General features: G+C 37.4%; 1 protein-coding gene across 4 annotated transcripts; it reads right to left on the bottom strand.

Moving 5' to 3' along the window:
• CHFR (checkpoint with forkhead and ring finger domains) lies at positions 1–26,631 on the bottom strand. 4 transcript variants are annotated; one of them, XM_074886989.1, is made up of 18 exons: positions 26,579–26,631; positions 25,821–25,968; positions 23,894–23,993; positions 16,636–16,745; positions 14,161–14,220; positions 13,795–14,007; positions 12,592–12,807; positions 11,820–11,976; positions 11,422–11,576; positions 10,671–10,833; positions 9,288–9,430; positions 8,753–8,872; positions 8,354–8,437; positions 7,553–7,623; positions 6,488–6,575; positions 6,205–6,312; positions 5,037–5,109; positions 1–2,803 (listed from the first exon to the last, which is right to left on the bottom strand). In XM_074886989.1, the coding sequence occupies exons 2-18, from the start codon at positions 25,954–25,956 to the stop codon at positions 2,761–2,763; spliced, it is 2,040 nt and encodes a 679-aa protein (XP_074743090.1). In that variant the 5' UTR covers positions 25,957–25,968; positions 26,579–26,631; the 3' UTR covers positions 1–2,760. The 4 variants fall into 4 exon arrangements, 3 of the variants coding, with proteins under 3 accessions (XP_074743090.1, XP_074743087.1, XP_074743088.1); XM_074886986.1 differs by lacking the exon at positions 26,579–26,631 and adding an exon at positions 26,460–26,566; XM_074886987.1 differs by lacking the exon at positions 26,579–26,631 and having other exon boundaries at positions 25,821–26,126.

Below are 26,631 nucleotides of genomic sequence, written 5' to 3' on the forward strand. Positions count from 1 at the left end.
TGAGGTTTGTTTTGTTTTTTAATTAATAACTTCTTAGTTCAGGAAAAAAATAAATCACAAAAGAGAACTGGAAGAACTACTCTCCACCTTCTTTATAAAAGAACCTTCTCAAAGAGAGAGACTATATACCTTGTTCACCACTATGTCAAACCCTATCATAATCACCTTGGTTTTCACAACATCTATTCTACCACATTTCATGCTCAGCTTTCAAATATCTCTTATAAAGGAGGTGGGGGTGTGCTTTAGACAGGTTAAAAATATGCTGCACCTTTACAGTATTTAAACAATTACACCAAGCATAGTTCATACATTTATCACATTAACTATCACCTGGTAACCATACATTTAAAAAGGTCTAATGTATAGAGTATGTAATACCCATGACAGATACTCTTATTTACTTAAGAGCATATAAAGATCAGGATTTATTCACCCTCCCCATCTGCAAGTTAATTTCTCATCTCTTCCTGGTACAATAATAAATGACAAAAAATCCCTTCATTCCATTGCACTACCGCAACCCTATATGCATAGAAAGGCAGATTAATTATCTGTAACAGGGAAAAGGAAGAGGGGTTTATAAAAGGAATCTGAAGGACCTCTACTGCACAGGTAGTTTAGATGTTAAGTACATGAGTTTTGTTGTTTGGTTTTTTCCCCTCATTTTCTTTTCTTAAAGTCACATAATATATCCCTATATAAACATAACTTGAGTAAGTGCAAGCGAGGTTGTACATAGTACTGTAGACACATTATTCTTGACCAACAAAAAAAATTCAGCACAAGAGGCTTGAACACTAGCACAGTGACAAGTCTATGCTGAAAGCCCATCTGGGGTGTGGGAAGTGGTGAATGAGAACGCAAAGCACATTTCTGCATATAATGTGCTTGATCTCCACAACTGCACTCAATTTGCTACATGCACAGCCAGAGATGAAAATGAGATCAAAAACAGCTGGGAATGGTTGTCCTGAGAAGATACAATAACGATTAAAAAAAAAAATCTAAACATAAAATACAAATACAGAAGCAACAGAACATTGTTAATAATACTAAAAGACAGAAACACACTATTGTTGTTAAAAGAAGTTTCAAGTATTATTCCAGATCCAATTTCAGTCCTACTCACAGGAGAAAATGCCCAGAGATTAGGAAGAGAAGTCCACACCAAGGTGTATTTTTAATAGCATACGGGCATGGTCTACAGACCCATCCTTGCGACAGCTATTTTCAAAAATAAAAAACTAAACAGAAATGCATCATTCTAATTAGCATTCATATTAAGATGTGCATTACTGGAAATAGTTGTTTAATTCGCTGACACCAGTAGACACGATGTGCTGCATCATTTGTGCTCCATTATACCACAAGATTTTTGTGTGTACACTTTTTAACATTGAAGTATAAATCCTGTTCATAAAATAAGGCATAATTAAAAACAACATGATATCTACAGAGGTAACTTTGTATGCTTTCTTCTCATTCTGTTTCACTCTTCTAGGTAATGATGAAAGAAAAATTGGTCCCAGTTGAGGTTTGTCAGCATTAGCTATCAGACTATGATGAAACAGATTAGATCATATCAATTTGGGGGAGGGGCTGTGTTAGGATTTTTTTTTTTTCTTCAAATGATGCTCAGGACGTTTCCTGAATGAGCTCTGCAGAAGGCATGAAAATAAAATCTACACTTTTTATGTCAGTGACACCAGTGTTCCCCTTCGTCATCCCTATCCCTACACAGAAATGCCTCCATATTGCTACAATTTGTCCAAACGGAATTATTTTCTGTAAGATTGTTCCTTCCAGTAAAGCTGCTATATTCTGTTTTAAATTATAGCTTTTTCTACATTTTCACCAGTGTATGCATGCTAGAGAACAGCTGCATGGCAGAGGTACATATTTAGCATATGGTATCAAACCAAAAAAAAGAAATACAAAAAACAAACCAGTGTATCCTACTGGCTGCTCTATGTCAAAAGCACTGTTTGGTCTTCTGATATAAAACACTACAGAAGTAATATTAGCAGAAGTCTGTTCTGCTTCAAGTATTACCCCAACTTTAAATGTTATTTTCAAACTTTTGTGCAATTACTTTTGTAATTTAATGTGAATAAAAACATCAACACGACTAAACTAAGAAAAGAAACTGTACTACTTCCACTATAACACTGCACATATGGTAGAAGCTTTAAGTTGAAACAGCTGTTTAATGGACGGAATTATTTTTTTAAAAAGTGAATATTAACATAGTTTCTAGCCCAAATGCAATGGGTAGTGACAAAACATCAGACTACCGCAAAATGCAGTTACAAATATACACTGACAATTTCCTTCTTAAATATTAATGGCTCTTGAAATATCCATCAGATACTTTTACAAAACATTTCTATTTTAAGTCTAAGGATTTTTCTTAGTTTCTTCACAAGTAGTGCAAATACACTCCTTATTCTTAGGTCTTCCCAAGATATGGCTGGTTTTTGCGTGTGTGATTTCTGTTTCTGTTCTTCACTGAAGTGATACAGGGACACTGTAGTCGTGAGGATGGAATGCAATGCTTGCTGGACTTTGTTGGAAAAAAAAATCTACCTTATTTGTGTACAGCTGTAAAATTCTACAAATTAAAAAGTTCGCACCAGATTACCTGATGCAAAAGTTATTGATTCCCTGCTATGGGGCAACTGAGAAGATCCCCTGAAACCTTAAACTGTACAAGCAGTGTTAACAGGTTTTTGTCCCCTCTCTACAGACTACAAGTATTCAGTTCTTGAATCGTGTTTGTTCACAAATGTGATTGAATTTCCTGAAATAAAAAAACCAAAAAGTATTAAAATATAACAAAGTTCTCAGAAGTCAGGCAACAAAAAAGAGTCAGCATCTTTCACAGGATAATTTAAATGTTAAACAGTTTAAAGCAGAACATTTACACACTAACATAGCTGTTTTTCAAAACCTGTTTAGATTGTACTCTACTACCATGTTATCTGTAACAGGATTTTCAACATCTCTCCTGCCTAACCCTTGTTAGTTTTATTATGCATGCAGAAAACCTGTTATTAAATGCATTCCTCTATACTTCTGCATATACTTCAAACCCAGAAGGCAATTAAAACAGGAACCAGTAAGTTAATTTTGCCCTGCGAGACACTAGTAATTTTTAGTAGACAGCATTACACAAGTCACTAGGAACTAGAATTAACCAAGCTAATGATACATTTCAACATAAACATGTTCTTTCACTGGCTTAGAATCTTCTGAAAAGAAGCTTTTCTCATTCTGCATTATTTAGGTTTTATGGGAATGGCAATCCTGTCTTCATGACTTAAATAGACAACACAATTTTGTATGAGGCGCTTCTTTCCAATTCTCAAAAACATCTCACTATTTATTCTTTGTTTTTCTCTTACTTGGGTTATGCATCCCCTGATACATAACTGAAACAGGAGTTGGTGTGTTGAGTGTGTATATATGTACATATGTGGAAGAGATGATGCAGAAGAGACCATGAATAAGAAACCTTGCTTACATAACCAAACTACTTCGCAAAACAGTTTAGCTCAACAAAAGAAACCCGTAACTGGTTATCTAGGAGGTTTTATGGATTATACTTTTATGGATTTTAGGAACTAAGAGCAGCATCCAGTAAAGTTCTAGGAACAGCTAATGCATGAAAGAAAAAAGGAGAAGAAAAAAGGAGAAGAACCCCGAGTTATTTCTATTCTAGATGGAATTATGCACCACAATATGAACAAAGACGACTGGTGAGTAGTTTGATACTGAATTAACTCTCTAACATTTCAGAACAAAATCTCCTCTGGGAACATAGACAGTCCTGTAACGTGAAGTTACAGATAGCAGTGGTACTTTGAATTACATTTGCAACTTAAATCCCAAATTATTTTTTTTTAAGTTATTTGACAAAGCCCTCTGAATTTGTAAGACACAGGGGATGAATATTTTACAAATCTTTCTTATGATCTGCTTGCTTGAGCTGTACAGTCTGGTTATTTGCAACCCATAGTACCTTAAATATTAAAGGAATTATGCTAAGTGTGTATGTTCATTGCAGTATTAGAACGATACTGCAGAATCTACTATTCATTAAAGCAATTTCTCAATAAAGGGTAACAGCTCCTCTATCCTAAAATGCACTGAGAATTTAGAGAATTATTCATAAAGCAAGAAGGATATTTTTACTGTCCCTGGAATCAGTTAGCTCTTCAGTAGATTATTTTTGTTTTGTTTTACAAATCTTTAATATTTGTCTTACCACACGTGCATGAATGAATGAAATTGCATTGGTTATCAGTGGCCTCGATTTTTTTTTTTAATCAAGGACCTTAATTTATTTTGGATGGACATTTCTCATGAATGACCAGATACCAGGAGTCCATGTCCCCTAGATGTATTAAAACACTTAAGAAGTAGAGGGTTAATCTCTTTACAGGCTCAGTATTTCATTTTCACCATAAGCCAAATTGCTTGGGTCAGAGGCATAAGACCTAGAAACTCCTCCAAAACCAGGAACTTTTAAGCCACACCAGGTTCCTAATGTTACATGTTCCAAACTTCTCTTGCTTCTCTTGTTGCAAATTATTCCCACCAAGTTTTCCCCCTTCAAAGTATGTTGCACTTCACTAGAAAGGTCTCTCATAGTTTCAAGTGGAAATTGCACAGGGTTAATTATCATATATACAGTGTTTTTAAGAAGCACCCAGACAGGAGCAAATGAGAAGCTGCTTCAGCGTAAGGAACGAAGGAGAGCTGTGGGTGGAAAACAACATGCAAGAAGTGTCAGCAATGGGTTGCATCAACTTACAAGTGCTAGCGGTGCCCTTCTGACATGCACGAAGGGCTCGTTTCAAAAAACAAAACGACAAAAAAAACCCCCAAAGCTCACCCAATTTTCCTTATGCTGCAACAGTGTTACTCACGCAATTTCTGGCACTTCAAAGGTTGTTTTTTTGTAGTTTGTTGTTTGTTTGTTTTTTTAAAGAAACAAAACCCCAAACCACTTTCTGAATTGTATAACTTACATGGCATGATGTGCTTTGACCTGAGTTCGACAGTTGCGCCCCCAGTAGCAATCAGGACGTGATGTGACAGTCACTACAAAAAGAGAAAATGAAATTCTACATTCATTACAGAAGTCATTAAATAAGGCGATGTAGATTATTAAGCCACTGCTCATGGTGGTTACTCATCAGAACAGGCTTTGTAGAGAAACAAGACACGATTGGCAAGAATGCTTGTAAACTATATTGGTTCACCTTTCTAGAAACAAAGCAAACACTTAGTAAAGGACAAAAAAAAAAAATCATTCTGAATATCAGGCTCACACAGACTTACAATGAAGGGATTTGGTTCTCAGTGCTGTCAAATGAAATTTTACCATTTCATTTAACAGAGATGGACTTCATAGTTTAAGACACTAGGCATATATCTAGATACATTTCCATATGAAAGAAAAAATTATTAATTTGGGCAGAGTGTGTTGTTCTTTCCCCACTTTTACATATATTAACTCAGCTGACTAGCAGGCCATTACACTAAAATGAAAAGCAGTACTAAGGAGAAACAAGGTAGACTGACTGTCTCTCATTATGCACAGCAGCAGAAGCAGAGATCTCAAGAGTTAAAGACAGGGAAGCTGTTGCTAACAACAGGAACTAGATGGACAAAAGTAACATTTAAAAGTAGACTGTTGGAAGAGCTTCTGTTCCCAACAGATTTAGGATTGAAGGAGGCACAGTTGCTTGCATGCTATTTTATACTAAAACTGTAAATGCAAACAGATTTAGAATTAATTTATGAAAACATTCTTGTTCCTAGTTGAAAGCTGGTAAAATGTGAAATTGTTCAGGAGGTGCATCATTTGCTGTATTTAAATGGGAAAATAAATTAAACTACAGCAATGAGTTCCTGTTGACTATATTCTGGATTTTACTGAATTCCTCTTTTCACTATGCAGATATATTTATTCCACAAATGAGAAATCATACTGAAAGAAAAGATTCCATTAGGGAGTCTGACAATAACTATACACAAATTTTTCAGCTGACAAGTAAAGCAATCAGCATATTAGCCCTGCAAAGAAATTTGCACTGGGCTACACGGAGGTGCCAAAAAACCCAAGGATACAAGGATAAAACTGACTAACTCTTTAAATGACTTTTCCCCCTTACTGTGCAAAGCAATCCCCACCTGGCAATTCAGCAACAGGAATATTCTGCCTGTACTGGTAGGCAAGTTCTCGAAAGCTGCGAAGGCCACAACAGTAGCAAAGCACTGTGTTCCCAGTAATTCTGTAATCTGGGGAGAAAACCAGTTGGTACAGAATGTCAGTGTAAGGCTTGAGAAATCAGATTTAACAAAAATTTCATGATGGCACTGGTTATGTACACAGAACTTCAAACCTCTTGATAATATTACTGAGTTATATATAGACAAGGAGCTATACATGTACAAAAATGAACATAACACATACCTGACAACATAAAAACTCCTCTTTGAAGAGCTAAGAGACTTTCGTTTAACATATTTTTCCATGTCAAACCCCTGGATGCCAGGTAATCCTGAAAAGAGTAATGTAATTGTTTAATCTAGAAAAATCCCCAACATTAGAGTTACCAAGACATTTACACTCAAATATTTCCAAATCTAGATCTAACTAGGTTTTCAAAATGGGTTGCTGCTGATTACAAGTAAAAATTAAATATCTTTAACTTAATTAGCATGATACTTTTGTATCATCGATAAAACTGTCCACTCAGTATCTTTTTTTCAGAAGATCCTCATTTTGCCAAAAGAACTCAAACAGAATCATGTCAGTCACACTCTCATTTACCTTAAATCAAGACTTCATACAGTTTACCTAATGTAGATAACCCCATTATGGTATGGACAAAGTATTTTCCTTTAACTTGTATGGGAAAAAAATATTTAACAAGCCTTGTTTTCCTGGTATATTTTACTTAATTATTTTTCTCTTAATTAATATTTTGGATGTTATACTTTAGGCTGTAGAAACTGGCTTCCCTAAGAAATACTTAATGAGAGTAAAATCTTTTTATGATTTAACAACCATACATATCTGAATTCTACAGTGTGTCTATCCATCATTTAAAGTCAAATTCAGAAGTTAGGTCTAGAACCTTGTCCTTCTTGGCACCTGTCAGACATACGTGTTGGAGAAATTAAACATCAGGATTGCATGAAAGTGATTTTTTTGTTGTTGTTGTTAATTTGGGTGGTATGGGAAGAGCTGATGCTAAATGGAATGTATCTCCAGAATATGATTCCCTCTTACACAAAGACTAAAAGTCAAATTATCACCCCAAAATACTTCCAATCTAGACACAGTAACGATAATTTTGGTCCAGCTGAACATTCAGGGTTCATTAAATGTCCCTTTTAGAATCAGGTGCTGCAAGTGACATAATGCTGCCACTGTAACTGTTAGGCAGCACATCATTATCATTTCACGAGTGAATACATCTTAAACTTTGTACATTTATTATTATGCATCATACATTACGATTTTTAAACATACCTTTAGGATATCTGACTCGTAGTGGTTGTTATTTAGGACTCCATCTAAACACTTATCACCAAGATTTATTTCTAATCAGAACAAGAAGAAGAAAAGTTACTATTTCTTTCCCAACCCCATGGCCCTCACACATTTTCTGAAGGTTCTTCTGTTTCCTGAAATAACATGCACAGACTCATGTGAGCACCATGGGAATGACTGCATTCAACATACATTAAAGCATGTGATATGTAACTTCCAGTGGCAATCAGCGACAAGACATTGTGATTTTACAATTTCACCTTTAGTGCACAAACACTACTGCTAATCTGCACAAATTAACAGTACTATTAAAGCATATTCCATTAGCTTCAAACTGCAGCCATGTAATTTCAACTATTTTAATTTAGTTTTTAAAAATGTCTAATACTTTGAGTTTCACAAGTCTGCATGTTTAAGAGGGTAAGGTTCTATTTTAATCAGTTAACATCAGCTGTTCAGAGCTCTTGCATTGATTTGTATGATTCTCTTACTAGGCTGAAATACACCATAATTCTTTTTATACATGAAAGCACTGTGCTCAACAAGTGTAGTTTTCAAGCCCAATATGGTATGAAGACAAGAAGTTAAATTCTCTCCAAATTAAGATGCATACCACTCAAGAATTTTTTATATTTGTGATGTGAGGACAGAGCCTTTGTTTCCTTTTGCATCACTGTGCTAAGAACTAATCTATTATATTTCTTAAATTACCTAAAGTTCAAGACAGACAGACATTATTGCAAAGTGAGCAGGTGCATAAGAAAGATTATTCCACAATACCACAGAATGGTGCCAAACAGCCAAAACATGCCATCCGAGTGCAGCCCCAGTATAAGTGACAGAAGGGTTGCAGACAAACTGTACCTATAAAATAACAAAAGAGAACCCCTGTAAGGAACTGCATGCAACAAAACTCAACAATTAATTTTATAAATCAACAACAATAGAGCCCTGATAAGCTTGGTTAAAAAGAAGTACAACTTTCTAATTTAAAATACATTCTCTAGAGGAATAACAAATTTTATAAAGGAAGATTCTTTCATGCTATCACTACAAGAGTCCAGATAAAGAATATTCAAATATAGAACAGTCTTCAAAGTAAACTTAAGTTTAATTAAAAATAAGGAGAGATTTAGTTCTATAGCCAAGATTAAAAAAAATTTTTAAGAAAATACACACATTGCTGAGGAGCAACATGAGGATTCTGTTCACGCTCTGCTCTTCGGTCAGGCATTGGCTGAAAGCAGCAGGTGCATATTACATGACTTCCTTGAGCAGGACACACATATTCTTGGACAGCTGGATGAGTTAAAACAGAAAAAAAAGGATAGACTGAACAATGTACACAATTGCAATCTGGACTAGGAATCTTAGTGAATACTAGCAACATAAAAATCTGAAAGTAACAAGCAAGCAATATAATTTTTACAAAGATTCTATAAAAGAGCAGAAAAATAGCATTCAGACTTTTAAACTATGTAGGTGTGTAAAATATTTCAATATGTAGAACTGTTTAAGAACTATCAGCCATCAGCAATGTATTTTGGACAGCCACAGAAAAACCATGGTCAAATCTCATGATATTTGCGAAGACACCAATGCGCAGTGGTTATACTCTCACAGTACTATGAAACTGAGCTTGCTTAGTTCATAACAGGTGTATGAGTTGTAGAATTTTAGTATTGCACTACTGGGAAGATTCCACAACACTGACCTGCAGGGAAATTGGCAGATGTAGATGGTGCATCTCCCAGTGCTTGCATTTCTCCTGCTTCTGTCTCTTGGCCCGTGCCAGGCAGAGTTGGAACAGAGTGTCTTCGATACCCTGGGCACTGTCTGCATACTATATATGGTTGACTGAAAGAATAAAATAAGGTCATAGGAAATCACACCCAACAAACGCAAATATAACTCATATCCCTATGGTAGACAGGGTGGGTCATACTTTCAAAATTGAAATTTGGAGTTTCTTCATCCAGTAACATATGGAAGTTTACGTAACTCAGTACATCACAGGTGGGAAGACTGCTGTAGTTGTAACAGATTAAAACTTTGTATTTTGTAGTATTCCCCAGGTCGTTTAAAAAAAAAAAGAAAGAGAAAAAGAGCAGTCTGACTGGAAGCAAGATGAACAAGAAAGAGAGGAACAAAGCTGGAATAATTATCTACATTAAGAGTCCTTCTGTTCCCCCTCTACACACAGCAAAAAACGTTTGCTGTTGGAAATAAAGAGGAAATATTTTGGTGCCTGGGAATCCCTAGGTCAAGCATCAGCTGCCTCAGTACCACACACCTGGTGAAAGCAGCATTCCAGACACTTAAGAAAGCACAATCACTGCAGCTGTACTCATAGCATCATGGACTGTTACATCTCCTAACAAGATCTTAGCCAGAAAGTTTTCTGTTTTCTCTAAAGCAACAGAAAATTCGTAACTGGAAAAGGTAATTTCACACATCTCATGTGAGGCTCTTGAACAACTCAGGATAGAACTGTTGGTCATAAACTGAATCTTGCTGGACTTTTAGGAAGTTCTAATTTTAATTATTTGTTGTTGACTGCTCAAGGTTCAGTAGGATGGCCAGTAGAATTGCCAAGATAACTACTGGCAAGAATGAACTTACCTGAAAACAAAAGTAAGATTAATGCTGCCAATGATCATGAAAACACTATTAGCAATAACAGCTTTTGTGAAACTAAATCAGTTTGTAGGTTTGTGCATTCAAACATATCATATCATAGAATCATATCATGGAGTGGTTTGGGTTGGAAGGGACCTTAAAGATCACCTAGTTCCAACCCCTGCCACGGGCAGGGACACCTTCCACTAGACCAGGTTGCTCAAAGCCGTGTCCAACCTGGCCTTGAACACTGCCTTCTGAGGCACTGACACTGAGCTTCTCTGGGCAACCTGTGCCAGTGCCTCACCATCCTCACAGGAAAGAATTTCTTCCTTATATCTAATCTAAATCTAAGGTCTCCCCAGAGCCTTCTCTTCTCTAGGCTGAACAACCCCAACTCTCTCAGCCTGTTCTCATAGGGGAGGTGGCTCCAGACCCCTGGAGAATCTAATTCAGTGCACAACTTAAATAGACATACCTGATATCTGAAGATTCACTGTCTACATCTGACAATTCCAATAAATCTTCAGAACTTCCTTCCTCGTCTGAAAAAGATCTCCGCACCTTAGGCTGCAACATGTCTTGAGTAATTTTGTTTCTAGCATCCATGCTACGTACATCGTCTTCATTACGACATTTATCTGGCATGAGAACCAAATTCAAGTTTCAAGAGGAAAAAAAAAAAAACAACTTACATCTCTTATCCCCACCCTACTTTATTAACACAGTTATGATTATTGTGTTTTCATTTCCATAAAACCTATTTTTGGATAACAGAGTTCCAGAAGATCTTAGTTAAATTCCCCTCTCTGTTAATGGAAGTGTAGTATCAGGCAACTTAAGCTTTGTTTTCAAGAGGCCATGATCAAAGTTAATTAAATCCATATTCAAGTATATTTTTTAGAAGTATCTCAGTTTAGGTGGCCTAATCATTCAGTGTGCTCTATTTGATAAAAATGATATCCTTCTTATGATTAAGTAGCAAAATACAATTAAGAATTCTTAGCATACTTATAGTATGAAATCACCTTCAATTCTCACTAGTATTTGAAATATTACAAGTTATTATGTCATATTAAATACAATTGTTTTCTTACAGCCATGTCAGAGAAAACAGCAGAGTAATAAAACATACATAGAAATTTAATAGACAACAGTTTGTGCATACATCAGTTATGCACCAATGTGTGAAACACATCAGATTCTGTTACACACACTGTTCAACTTGCCTGGATGCTGAATCAGATAAGCTTCAACCAAGTTGTTCAATATGTGATTTTTACAAATACGTTCTACTGGACAACGACAAGTTGGACACAGAGAAGATCTTTCCATCCATCCTGAGTAGCAGGCAGCACAAAAAGTATGCATACAAGGCTGCAAACTGGAAAACACAAACATGAAAACAATGAAAGAAATGGAGTCAAAACACAGTTTTTTCATTTTTCAGATACATTCATAACACTCAAAAAACTGTTTAGCGTTAATTTGATTATATAGATGGGGGGCGAAACGAGGACTCAGAAACGCTTGTGAAAACCCTAAATATCCTGTCTTCCTCAAACAGTTGTCACCAAACTTCTTATATTATTAACACATAATTACCGCTTTTGTCAATCATACATACCTTACACAGTCATGCAGCAGTTCTTGGCAGATAATGCAAGTTAATGTTTCTTCCATCTTATCTGGTTTCATATTTGATGTTTTTGCATCTTCAGAGCCAATTTTAATTATACATTCACTTGGAGCTGCTGGTGAAAGATTTGGACGAGCATCTTCATCTACAAAGACAGGAAATTCCACAGTATATAGGGGTTTTTTAAGTTTTTTAAAATTTATTTTTATTTAACTGTTAAAAAAGACCTGAAAGATATACACTGATTCACTGTTCACTGGAAATAGTCCCACTAAAGGTTCTTGCTCTACACATAAAAGCTTCTGCTCCTGAAGACATTATTTTCACTGGACCAGAAATCAAGTCAATAAGAAAAAAGAAACAAATTGAAGAAAGACTGATGACGGCTGACCTGACTCAACTGTGGGGGGAGGTGGTGGTGGTGGTGGTGGTGAGGAGGAGAGTGGAACAAAGGGGACTTTTGCTTTTCTTATTTAATATCATACTAAAACATAAAACAACATTGTGAGGAGGAAAAAAGTTACCTATCCCCTACTAACATAAACTTTCATAATCTTCCAGGTTTGATGTGCATGCATTTTGAATTTATTTTATATTAATAAAGAAAAATAAGCACAGATCCTCATGCTTCTGTTAATCTCACTGGGCTTCTATAAAAAATGGACATAGCTAAGTTTCTAAGTTTTTAAAACTAACTTTCAAGAATAACATCAAAATAAAAGAGTGCAGGGTAGGTTGCACAATACTGTAGTATACTAGCCTCCTTTTAGTTTCTTCTTAGCAGGTTCCAAACCTTCCTCCTCCCCTGTCCTTTGAGAATCTGATTCTGCTTTTTCTTTGTCAGTGATTTCTGAAGTGATTGCAGAAGTTTCAGAACTCAGATCCAGCTTTTCATGTTCTTCATGCAGTGCTCTTAGACACACAGATTCTAAGATGGGGAAAGCAGGCACAGGAGTGAAAACTGTGGATTGTGATCCTGAAAAATAAAAACAGAAACATGAACATAGCTGCATGGGATGTGGGAAAAAAAAAAAAAAGTACTCAAACACTGATAATGCACACACATAATCCAAACATCTGAACAGGAAGTAGAGCAAAAAAATTAATGTCTGCATGACTATACTAAATACATTCTGAGCCAACCTGACTAATTGGAAGACCTGAGGGGAAACAGGCTATCAATTGTGTAACCCTACTTAAAATCCCCATTCCTCTTTAAATTATAGAGTATTTATTCATAAAACTGTTATCCACACCAGGTCTTCCTGACAAAGGTGCCAGGCAGGGGATTTACGCAATATTGAACAGGTCAGGATCATTGCAGAGGGCAAAGCTTTTTCATAGGAGAATGTTTAGAAAGTCCCAATGAACTGTTAACAAATGCCATTTTCTAGATAGCCGTTCTTGCTCCAGTTCTGTTGTAAAAGTTATGTGACACTGTGGTATTACACTTAACAAGATAATGCAAGATACTGGACTAGGGATCCATGTGGTATATTTTGGCCTCAGAACTCTAAGCAAGGGAAAGGGGACTGGCAACTGGCAGCAGTAACAGTGACAATTAGAGTAGTTTCTCAGAGTGACTGCATGAGCGCAAGAACCCATATCTACTTACTTTGTTATATGAGCCACATAGATTTGCTAAGTTTTCACCAGTGCTCCACTACAAAACTGTACTGTAAAGATAGAACAGTTTGGGATTTACGTGCATTTTCTGCCCCTCTGTACATAAGCAATTCTCACAATTGCCTTAATCATCCACCAGGATTTACACTGCCTACTCACAGAGAGAAAGTTAAAATGCACATATTCACGTGGTACTTTCACTAGAACGTCACAAAACAAATGCTAAAAACCCAGATAGGGGTAACAGATTATCTGTTAAAATTCAAAACTGGAGTAACAGTTGATGGGATATCAAAAACTTTAAATACTTGACATAAATAGATGTTTAAATTCTTACCAGATGTAGAAGGATTATCCTGCTGAACAGATGCAGACTCAATAAGAGAGGTAGAAGAAGCATTAAAGAGGTTAGATGTAGAAGTAGATGGCTGTGGTTCCTCATAGCAAGACTGAGTAGGTGATGGTGATGAGGTAATTTGGGTCTCATCATTACTTTTTCCTGTATTTGAGGTATCTTTGGTCACATGGCATTGGTTTTCTACATTAACTTCTACAATTGGAAGGGAAGAAAGGAAAGAAAAAGATCTATGTGACAGTCACCACATTATGGCTTCAAAATTTCAAGGAATCAAACTCTCTCGAGAGGGTTACATTAGTCATCAGAGCTTAGCTCCTCTTCATGGATCTTGAATTACTTCCTTACCTACTGGTTCTTGAGTTGCATCATGTTTTATGTTTAAGGATTCATAAAGATAAGCAACATCTGAAAGAGATGAAAAAATATTGACCAGAATCTTTAAACAAAAAAAATCACTAACCTTAATTTCACATAAACATCTTCTATTCACTAGTGGCTGCTGCCCCAAAGTGTCTGACAATAGAAGAGGCAAATGAGAGGTCACCTCTATAGTACCAGGCTAATACTCCTACTTAGGAGGCAATTAGGAACAGCACAGCGAGATCTTTTCTTCTCAGGAAACTAGCCAGAGCCGCTTTTTTGTGTGGTTTAGCTTGCGCTAGTCATGGAACCAGAGACTCAATAATTTCTTAAACCTAAAATCTGCTCTGTGTCAGAACAAACTGTATTTTTACTGATACTTGAATGAAAGTTCTTTGAAGCTTATTATTTCTGAGCTCACTTCTCAACTTCTTCAATCAATTTTATTTAATTTCTTTGTGAGATACATGAACACTCAAAAATACAGATTAAGACATGCCATAAATTTCATCCAGAAACTAATTTATTTTCTATTAATAAAACCAACTGGATAATATCCCTTTCTTCTCCATCTTACTTCAACCTAGTACAGTTCCAAAGATTCCCCCAACTTCCTACTTTTTTCCATCTCCAGCCACCTAGAAGAAAATAAGACTCCCTTAGTTTGTAGAAATCCTTTTTCTGATAAAAAGTCAGAGTATTGTCTCCTTCAGAACTACTCAGAACGGCCAAATAGGCATGCCAAATCTAAATTCTCTTTCCGTCTTTAAAGATGGAGAAGCTGAAAAAGCAAACTAGAGGCTTGCTAATTCTTTTAACTCAAACAGAAATCAGTGATTCAGTTCATACAAAGTACCTGGAAAATTCACATGAATTCTTCCAAATAACATCAACTGCAATAGTGCCATCTTAGAAAGGTTTTGCGAGATAAACAAGCCATACAGACAAATATGGCTTACCACTCCTTCTTTTAACATTTTTAACAGACAACATAAATCTGTCTGATCTATCTGTATATATATTAACAGCAACTTCATAAAGGAAGTATTTCAGTAGTGACTATGTATGGATCTAGAATTTTTTAGATTAACAGTTCATATGTCTATTACTATATGAAAATTATAAATACAATCTTGTGTTGTTATTAAACATGATGCTGTAAACATATCTAATACTACACCCTCCCATCTCCCAGTATATCCAATTATCTTCACAATAATAGGGGAGCTTATGACCATACAAAGTCTGTCCACCTTAAAGTTCCACTTCAGAGCTATCAAAAACAGTAATGAGAATTAACATTTAAAATGCCTCTTTCATCTAAAGCCTTTTCCAGAAAGTGAGTGCTCTCTACTAAAATTTAAATATTACACACTTCACACTTAAAAGAATTGCATTCTAATGGACAGAGCAGTCAGCTGGAGCACAACAATAAATGTGTAAAAACAGAGCTTGTGCATTCCCTCTCTCCCCCTCATTTATCAAAGTTGAACCCTATCTGTTATTTCATAATATTGAGCAATTAAATTATTTCTGTAAATCTTTTCAGTCGGTGTTGAATTTAATGATCCTGTATAACTGAATGAAATTGTATGAAATGAAAAGGTATGAAATTAAAATTTTGCTGCCTCAATAGTTATCATTTCCCAAATCATTTATGAACAACTTTAAGACAGATGACAACACAGATCATTCATGAAATATTTTATTAATTTCGTTCCATTGCAAAAACTGAGCATTTACACGTAAACCTTGGTCCCTGACTTATACCCAGTTAACACGTAAAAGAACATTACTTCCTGCCCAACAATAGCTTGGCTTATTTAAAAACCTTTGAGGAAAGGCCCCCATTAATTTATTTTTTTTTAAACCTAATTATGTTATTTCAATTACATCACCCTGAAAAGAATTCCTGAAAAGAATTATAGGCATGTGAGTCATGATTCTTCTTTAAGGCCACACAAATATTTTTCCAGGTTTACTAATTCTGCTTTCACTACAGGGCTTTCCCTGCCTCCCCCATATTTTGCCTCTTCCCTCTTTAAAACAAAAAAACTCCAACACATAAGAAAAGAAAAAGCTTTTGCAGCCTTTCCTTCTGGTGCCAAAAATTGCTTCAATGTGATATATAAAGTATCACTAACTACCCCAGCAATTTGACTTCTAAAAGAAGCATTGGGCATGTGATCAGATTCTCATTAGTTACCATTCCATGCATTAGTTCCTCCAAAACTACTTATAGGCACATTTCAATTTCAGACAGTTGCTCAGACTTGTCCATGTAAAAACTGGCACATCCATGACCTCTTCCACAGAGACTTGTTTTTAAACATTAGCAAATTATTTGTCTTAAAATTGACTAAGTAATTCTGTTTCATTTATACTGATATTTATTTTCTCTCATGACTCCAAAAAAAAAAAAAGACTAATCATGCCATTTAAAAAATATCATTTACTTACTATTCTCTGGCTCATTTTTTCTGTAAACAACATAGATCACATCCCCAGTCTGTAAAGGGTATGTCTGCTTCTTAACCACTTTCAGTTTATTAATTACTGTCCCATTAGTACTGTAAAGAGAAAGAAAAGATAACTTAGCATAAATGTTTTCATAATTACATGGGAGAAGGAAGGGAAAACAAAAGATACTTTTAGGAAAGAAAAGCTATTGACTCTCAAAAAAAAAAATGTAAGCCAGGATTTAAAAAAAAAAAAAAAAAAAAGTCCAGAAACAAAAAATTTCTCCCAAAGCCAGAAGTGCAGAACTACTAGGACTTCAAAGTTCATTTGCAGCTACTGGTAAAGAGATGGTAGCTGACCAAACAGACAGACAAAAGATCCCCGACACTTGGCCAGTGTTTCAAAATAATTAGATGATAGTACAATAATCTCCACCCTTTATAAAACAGGAAAGGACAATAGGAGTTCTATTCAAAAAGTTCTAGGTTATGTTTTCCAATTAACACTGGGAATCTCCTAAGACATTCTGCGACAAAGGAACTTTTCCTGTACTGTCAGGGATGCCATGTGGCATTAATTTTCCTCCCCTCTTGCTTCAAATAGTAGAAAACCTAAAATTCTGAGGTTACTTAAGAGTGTTTGCAGCTCAAAAGTGAGTAGTAAGGTAGAAAAAGTTATACACAATTAAAAGATGAGCTGCAATTAATTATTTTGATCTTAAAAAAACTCCAAGACTCATAGAAGAAATTAAATTGGGGAAGAGGAAAACACAGAGCATTGCTGATTAATGGAGGTATCTCCTTCACTATGGGTGATGTTTTATACAGAAGTTATCGGTGGTTTCTAACTCAGTCAAGTTATTTAAGTACTGAATAATTCCAGCTCAGCTCCAATAAGCCTCTTTCAGGGCTGCAGCATTTTAGAATTTCAGAGTTCTGCCATTCAAAATCTCAGCAATTAGTACTAAATATAAGCGAACAGAAAGTCTGTTTTTTTCCCCTCAGCAGAGCAAGCTGCTGCATGAAATAACAGCAAACCTCTGCTGCCACCTCCTGGAGGCCACCACTTGTGCCCAGGAGACAACAGCCTTCCTCAAACAGATCGGTTTTGCGGAGGAGAGGAATGGTTATTTAGAAATAAGCACCTTCCCTTCTCATTATTTTTCTTTTAAAAAGCAACCTGGAAAAATCTCTTGTCATTTAGTAACATGAACGGAGAAAGAAAACTAGAACTTTGTACTGTTTTGGACACAAAGTCAAAAGCATTACATTAAAAAGTCAAAAGGAAAAGCAAGCCCTTTTGAATCACTACAGCAAGTCTTGATCCCTTAAGGTATCAGTTCTTGCTCTTACCTCTGCAACTGCTTTCACTATCTACATGGTTGAATCAACTAATCCAACATACATAACAATATAAAAAAATTATACTTTAAACATCAAGAAACAAACAAAAATCTTTGGGTCACATTGATATTTGCTCTATTAATGAATCTGCAAGCTTCTATAAACAACAAAACTATTTTAAGCTTGCCTTTTCACCTCATGCACACAGATGCTGACTAGCCTGAAAGACATAAGCACCAAAGAACCAGCAGAACAGACACATCACTAAAAGAATGCCAAAGTTTATCAATTAGGAGGAAAAAAGAATTTTAGTCAGTCTGTCAGAAACTGTACTAATTTTTAACTTAACATTGATGCTAGTGATAATATATTAAAAAGATTATGTCCAAGTAAAAATTGCACCTCCCTCAATTGTCAAAGAAACACTAAAGCTTACAACAGTCCCTGAAACCTGTCAGAGGTCCTTTAACAAAACTAGGAAACATCAAATTTGATCTCCTTATTTTTCCAGAAGGCAAAACAAAGCATGCCTCTCCCATCTGCCCTAAATGCTTTAGACCTTCTTTTGTAATAAAACAGCTAAATTCAAATAACAAGAACTGTCTCTTACTGAGGTTTAGCTTCTACAGGCAATTTCTAGTCCCAGTATTTCACTAAACATAAGGAAAAAATGTCACAACAATGTATTTTATGAAGCTGTTCTGTCATGATTGCCAAGTTCCAAAATGGTTATAAGGGACAATAATTCAAGTGAGGTATTCTTGGGAAAAAAACAAAACAACAGAAAAACCCATCACACATCTAGTAACACTCGTGCTTGGTCTCACGAGACAAGCTTGCAGAAATAGGTACCCAAGACCCTAACTGTCAAATTGACGACAAATAGCCAAATCTTTTCAGTTCTGCACAGTTATAAAAACTTCAGTGATGGCTAATTATTTGGCACCCATGGACCCAAACGAAGTAGAAATAAACTGATACCACTTACAGAGAAAACCATAAGCTTTTCTTAAATACACTAGCAAACTGAAGTAGCTGTATTTTATATCTTAGCCAATAATCAAAGGGAAAAAAATATCCAGCTACACCAGATAATTGTATTAGTGTTTCATTTCCAATTTCAGGCTTTAGCATGAGGCATTTAACAGAGATATGGGGACATATCAGATTAACATTGTGGGTATTTTTTAACCAGATACACATGATAAATTATGACATTTCGATATTCCTCTGATGTTTTAAATTGAAGATCCCCATAAAATAAGTAGAAAGTACAATGAGAATCCCAAATCTGAAGGCCATCCATTAGGACTTAAGATTGAATCGATACCAACCGGCTGTATAATTTTTGAGGTAGAGAAGAAAAACGGAACTATTGGATATAAATTGTCTATGTTGTGAAACAATGTCACAAAAGGTCCCAATGCCATTTTTCTAGAGTGGAAGAAAAAAAAGTCAGGCCTTGACTCAATTCCAATGTGGTTGGTGATTCTACAGTTTGATTAATGAACCATACACCACCTTTACTTCCCGATCCCAACTGTTGTGCAGAATTGATGTGAACAGCTACATTTCACTCAGAACAGACTTATTTTTGAAGTAGGTGAATGACCTATGTGCTGTAAGATACTTTGGTATCCTTCTGAGAAAAATGCCAGTGTGTTACTTTTCTAGTAATTACTAGTGTCCAACCAGGAAAATAATGTAATTTATGGTAAAGCTTCTGGATTAATAGTTTTAACAGTTATCTGGTATTTAAATGCACACACTGTAAATGGAAATGAGTTTTGAATTCTATTAAGTTACAGAATCCCTTCTGCACTGTGTCATTCTCCATTCTTTTAATGTTCACAGAAATAATTTTGACTGGTATGGTGAGGAGAATTTAGTAGCGTAAAGGACACCAGCGCCAAATCATCCTCCGATTTACCGACAGAAAGGGAATATCTGCTTTCCTGTCACAAGTATCAGTCTTGTGTAAATAGTTTCCTGCTCTGAAATGTCACTTACTACTTAGAAACCTTCAAAAAAAAAAAAAATTCCTAGAAGACAAGACGAGAATTTGAAAATTTCTTTTTCAAAATGGAGAATCTTATAATTGCTGTTACTTAGGGCAAGCCAACTACTGCCTCCACTCTTAGGTCAGCTTGTATAATCTGGTTTCTTTCAAGCAATATAAAGCAACTAAGTGCACAGTTTGGAAAATACAGCAGAAACATACCCCAAAAAAGGGCGAGTCTGTAAATATTTTATTGTACTATTTGCTAACTCCTGGCTTTTGTGTTTCCAAACTTCTATGTACTCAATAATTTTGAGTTCTCTACACATTTTCTTTCACCTGAAAATTTATGGTAATTCTTTCGCAAGTAGGTCCAAGAACTCATTATGCTACCAGGGAGATAAAAAACAGTGTTGGCTGTCTGCATATATTTGTTGATATTCTTTGGTTTAGCTACAATACAGAAACAAAGTCCACTCAGTTCAACTGTACCACACTAGCTGCCTCCCTCAATGCATTCCTCCTCACCAGAAAAATCTGAGCTTGACCACAGCAACATTTCCAAACTATTTTCCACTTGAGAGAAGAAAAAGCTGACATTGCAGTATTTTTCTGGGACTCTGGGCATCTGTGTTGCCAACTCAAACAATCAAAAATCTTCTTCTTTTAACCTGCTTAATTTTTTGGAGCTCATGTGATATTTGGCACAAGCATTGGAAGACTGAGAAGAACAGATAGTCTTCTGCAAGTAGTCATACCAAACCATTTAGTCTCTTGACTCAGCAAATGGTAGCCACACTACCTATCAACTCACAGGCAAGCAGAACAGATAAAGGATCTTATTCTTTTTTGTTAAATACATAGAATGTGACATGCATAAGCATCTACTTGGTAGTACTTTGTAGTACTCCACAGATGCAGCCTTTCTATTACACTACCACTATAACAAGCCCCACCTTTTCATGAATATATTATATAGAAAATTAAAGTTAATTTGGCTTTGCTAGTTTTCTGCCAGCTGCACCTTCTGCCTCAGGGTGTGTGTGTGTGTATAGGAAAAAAAAAATAAAAAGGCAGGCAGGAATGTTTCTGCATCATTCACAATTTCTTTAGCTTGTATTATCATGACATTGGTCTAAACCAATTCTACCAGCTACATGCAACTGAAACTAGGAACGGTTTCTTAAGCTTAGATTTACAGCTATGCTCTGAGACTGCCATAATAGGCAAACATGGTTTTATTCACTGTTTAAAATGTCTTGAAATTTGGGATAATACTGGAGAGTAACAATTATAAGCCATTTCCTAGACATGCTAGCTAGGCCTGATATTTTTCCCTAAAATTTAGCATTCCATCCCACAGCTTCTGGGAGAATAGGCCATCCAGGGATCTATCCAGGGACCTATCCTAGTTACTTTCTTTAGCTACAACCAAGAAGTGGAGAGGAAACACACCCTCAACAAGCTTGTGGATGACACCAAAGCGGGGGCAGAGCTGGGCTGACATTCAGAGGCACTTAGGCAGGCTAGAGGAATGGGCTGACAGGAATGTCATGACATTCAGCAAGGACAAACCCTAAATCCTGCACCTGGGATGGAATAACCACCTGCAACAGTACAGGCTAGAGACCAACCAGGGTTCTTGGTGGGTCTTATGACTAAGCAATAAGATCATACACCTTGGACTTATGCCTAGGCTTAAGTCAGCAGCATGCCCTGGCAGTGATGAAGCCCTACAGCACACTTGGCTGTATTAACAGGGGTGTAGTCAGAAACTCAAGTGAAGTGATTATTATTCCCCTTTACTTGGAACTTGTTAGTCCACATCTAAAATATTACATCTAGTTTTGGGTCACCTAGTACAAGGAAGGTCTTGATAAACTCTAGCAAGGCCAGCAGATAGCCACCAACGTGACCAGAAGGCTGGAGCACAAGACCTATGAGCTAAGGGGCTAGGGGAACTGTGCTTGTTTTGCCTGGGAGAAGAAGGCTTGGTGAGCAGGGGACCCAAGAGCAACCAACCTTCCAGAAGCTATGAGGAAGTTACCAAGACAGAGACTGGTACTTTACTGAAGTGACAAAGGTTGTAAGTTGAAGCAAGGAAGATTCAAATGGATGCAAGGAAAGAAAAAAAAAAAAAAAAAAAAATCACTGTGAGGATAATTAAGGTGTAGAATAAGGGTCCTGGAAGGTTACAGAATCTCTGTCCTTGGCGGTTTCAAGACCTGACTAGAGAAAGCCTACACAACCTAGCCTAAATTCAGTCCATCTTTAATAGAGTTTGAACTAAGTGACTTCTTGAGGTCTTCTCCAACCTGAATAATCCTATATGTTCTGTTTCACTTGAGGAAATAAAAAGAAATGCATAGCCCATGTAAATATCTGGAAGAGAGTTCCTCACCCTGAAGATGACTCCTTTTAATATCAACATAGCTACTAATTGTTCAAGAGACAGAAAAGGGGCAGAGGTGCAAAAATTCTGCTGAAAGAAAATCGTCAATTAAAGCTCATACATTCTGCCAGTGCCCCCCCAGACTGTTCATGCCATTCAATTAGACAGTTCAAAGGTTTTTCAGAATATTCTTGGGAGGGATTTTTGTCAATGGCTGAACGGGTATTTGATTCTAACCCTGAGCTACCAGAACAATATATTTAATTGCATTCTGGTATGTTGGAACAGGGATTCGGCATGATACCCTTCAAAACCTCAAGTGTGAAATTTCCTCTTTATGTATGTACATCAATATATTTTGAAGTGTCTTCTTTGTCTTTGGATAAAACGCCTACCAGACATGAAAAATGAGGGGAGCTGGCAGAAAAGTGTTATTTGTTTCTTTACTGACTGCAATAACCTGGCAGAAAAAGAATGTGGTTTACAGAAGCATTTTAAAATGTCATGGAGTTCTTGAAATGTAATAAACCAGAAGCTTTTGGCAATTTTAGAAAAAAAATCCTGTCAAAAATGAAGCAGATGAAAGTTTGAAGAGGGTTACAATCTCTTCCTAAGAAATACCCTTCAATTCAAATTCCTCTCAAATTTTAAAAAGGAAACTAGAAAACAAACTAAAATCCACTGGAAACCACCTACAACCCCTACAGTGCTATTTGTACTCCCACAGTATCCTTGGAACTCTACAGGAAACAGTCTCACCAGTATAGCGAGTCCACTGGCCTTCAATATGCGAAGTAGTATGTAATTAACTTTATATACTAAAAGTAGTTCCACTAAATTAGCTTAGCTTTTTAACAGTAGTTCCAGTGAAGTATGTGCTTATATCTTTCTCCATGAAGGGCTTTAGTTCTCACAGGCCTAACTTAACACAGGAACACCCAGAAAAGAAAATAATCATTCTGGTTAAATGAAAGAAACAAAACTGAAATATCAATAGTAGAAATCTAGCAAACATCTCTTATTATTAGACTGAATAGGCTCTAATCTCTATCTGACATGCCCACCACAACTGATAGACTACTACAGTACTTATGCCATATAGACTATGGATATTTTGAATACCAGAAAGATGTATAACAAGTACAGATTTTTACTCCACATCTATTTTATGCTTTGAGATCATCACTGCAGGTATTTTCTTCTCTACACAAGTGCCTGAAATGAGGCACACTCATGCTTACAGATTGTAAGAATGCTGGCATCACTTTTTTCACAAGTCTAAATAAATGTGCTACAGAACTATTACATCAACAGTATTTTTCATCCAGTAGACTACTAATTGCTTTGTAGAGAAAATATTTAGAAAGAGCCAAAAAAACAAATAAAAACAAGCCTAGATGTAAAAGTGGGGAAAAAAAAACAAAAAAAAGAGAATGATTTACTATTGATGCCTCGAGCAATACACAAGATTTTTCTTCACAGACTAAAAGGAAGGTAAGAGTAGAAGTTCACAGAAGAACCAACCTTGTATCTTCCAATGACACTTGACCAGATTCTTCATCCACTATGATTTTACAGTGATCTCCAGACACCAACTTGTTGCCAGGGAAAGATAAGTCACAGCCTTAAAAAGAAAGCAGATTTTCCAGTGTGCTTAAAAATACACATTACACAGACAGATCAGCATTCTACATAGCTATAAATGCACAACAAACTGACTCATGTACATCTGCAATAGTTCAAAACTTCTACTGGCACATAGGCAGCAACACAATCTAGTATGTGATACATAAATATAAGCTGTAAAATAGCCCCATGTTTTGATATAAGCTTATTTCAACCATTTCAAGGCATTTTAGTTGTGCCCCCCCCCAACCTAGTCCTTACAGATGGAAATCAAATCACAATTACTCTGTTCTAGAGTGGCGCAGAGATAAATTCACACAAATTTGAAGCGTTCATTCTAAATTCTGGAGGCATACATAACACTGAAGGGAGATTAAAAATCCAGACTAAGATTTAGGGATATGCAAAAGTACAATGACAAGGTTGACACGATGGAAACCTTCCTACCTATGGCTCCAGGGCTCTGAGCAAATCTAGTATTTTTACTTCACTTTAACATTGAATGTTCAAGGTAATGCTCAAAGTTCCCTACTAATCTCTTGCACAAATGACTCAAAGTACTTGCTTGCACAAAAGTTATAATTAACAAACATGATTCACTTCCACCTATTCACGCTATATCTCAGCCTGCAAGAACAATGTATCCAGAGGGAAAGGAGCCACTACACATGCTGGTGACAGTTTGTCACCATCTACTCCTAATAGTCAAGGACCAATCAACAGCTAGAGTGGTAAGTGTTGCCACACAACTTGTGATGCTAGGAAGCCCACTGAAAGTGAGTAGACTAAGTTTTATTCAGGAGCATGCCAGCATTTTCATTCTATTCTAGAAAGTTAGCCGTTCATATGGGAGCAGGAAGGACAGAATGCTCTAAACAAGCATGTCTAATGCTCCTGGAGATCTTCTGAGCAATACTTATGACCCAAAGCACCAATCATTATATTAATCCATTAGCAAACAGTTACAGATGCAATAGAATATGCAAAAATTAATCTTTTTTCTGCAAGATAACCCTCAACTAGACCTCGATTTGAATAATTTACCTACAGCTTAGGTAATGATAATCAATCTAAGTGATGTAAATAGGCAATCATTGTTCCTACAATACATTATCTGAATTTCTCATAGAGCTATAGCATCTGGTGTTTGTTCAAGACCATTTACAGTGTGACTGGTCAGTCAGCTAGCTTGAACTGATGAACGGGAAACTGAAAATTAGTGCTGTCAGGGCAGAGTAAAAAAATTAAAACACTGTGATGACTGTTTTAACTACAGTAAGCATGAAATCCTTTAAAATAAAGGCAAGCAGTAGAAGCCCTTGACTCTGGGAATAAAGCTTTCAAACCCGCTCAGAAACTTTCAGTACTTTTTGGCAATCTTCATACGGCCACAACAATTAAGGGCTTTTATGTGGGCGTTTTCTTTTCTGTGAAGCACAAGCATTTTGCATTGCAGTTCCAACTTATTTTAACACAGAAATGAAATGAGAACGTAAACAGGACTGATACACATAAACTCTTCCGAATCAACAATTGTTTTTTTCTTATTTGTACACACTATCACAGACAACCTAAAAGGCATATTCGCTTTTAAAGGTACACATGCCACAAGTTGGTAAAAAAGGTCAGTGTAAAACGTCCTCTTCACACAGAGCCAAGAGGTAAATTAGGAATAAGGGACCGCCTGGCAAGCACCTCCAACAGTTGAAAGCACCAAACCCAATTAGTTTCAGTCCACCTTCCAATGTTTTGAAGGCCAGGAGGGGGGAATCACTGCTGTCCCCCGAACACCGCCCTATGCCAGCGCAGTGTGTCCCTGTCCCACCTTTTTTCCGACCAATTGTCCATTCTCTTTTCAACAGCAAGACGTGCGGCTCTGCCTCATCAGCACCCAGCCGGATGAGCTTCCCCCAGGGCTGCTGCTGCTGCTGGCTCTGCTCGCCTCCTTCCGAGTGCTCCATTTGGATTCACATCTGACAAAAACAAACAAAGCGAACCCAAACCCCACCATCACCCAGCACCCGGGGGGGAGAGGGCTCGCTCGGGCCCGGCAGCCGCCTCCCCCTCCCGGGGGCCAGGCCCAGCGCGCCACCGCCCCGCAGCCCCTCACACCCCGGGAGCTCCCCCAGCCCCTGCCCTGCCCGCTTCCTTTTGTGCGGAGTTGGAAAGCCCTCCCCCTAGGCCACTCGGCCCCCCGCAGCCAGCCCACCCCCTTCCCTTCGCCCCCACCCCACAGGGCCGCTCCCCGCCTGGGGAGGGCGGGAGGGGAAGCTGCCTGGGGCGGCCGGCCTCCCTCCCTTCGCTCACTTCTCTCCCCAACTTTCCGCCCTCCGCGCCCAGCGGGCCCCGCTCCCCCGGCGGAGAGGGGCGGCGAGGGGAGGGCAGGGGGTGCCGCGCTCCCCGCCGGCCGCCTCCGCCCGCCCCCTCCGGCCCGGCGCCCCCTCCCCTCTGCGCCAGCCCTTACACCCAGTCCCGCGGCCGAGGCGGCTCCTGTCAACAGACATTGCCACCATCAGCTGATCAGGGCTGGGCAGGGCCAGGCCTGCCATTGGAGGCGGCGCACGGCGGCCATAGAGAACGCACCGGCGGCAGAGGCGGACCTTCCGGCGCCCGCCACCGAGCCGCACGGGCTAGAG

The sequence above is a fragment of the Strix uralensis genome, chromosome 17 (assembly GCF_047716275.1).
Source record: "Strix uralensis isolate ZFMK-TIS-50842 chromosome 17, bStrUra1, whole genome shotgun sequence".
Lineage (NCBI taxonomy): Eukaryota > Metazoa > Chordata > Aves > Strigiformes > Strigidae > Strix > Strix uralensis.

Coding starts and splice junctions, on each gene's coding strand:
- CHFR (XM_074886989.1), bottom strand. CDS start 25,956: ATGGAGCACTCGGAAGGAGGCGAGCAGAGCCAGCAGCAGCAGCAGCCC. Junction 12,808..13,794: donor GGATAATCCTTCTACATCTG/GTAAGAATTTAA, acceptor TTTATTTTTCAG/GATCACAATCCACAGTTTTC. Junction 6,313..6,487: donor AGGAGTTTTTATGTTGTCAG/GTATGTGTTATG, acceptor TTTTCTCCCCAG/ATTACAGAATTACTGGGAAC.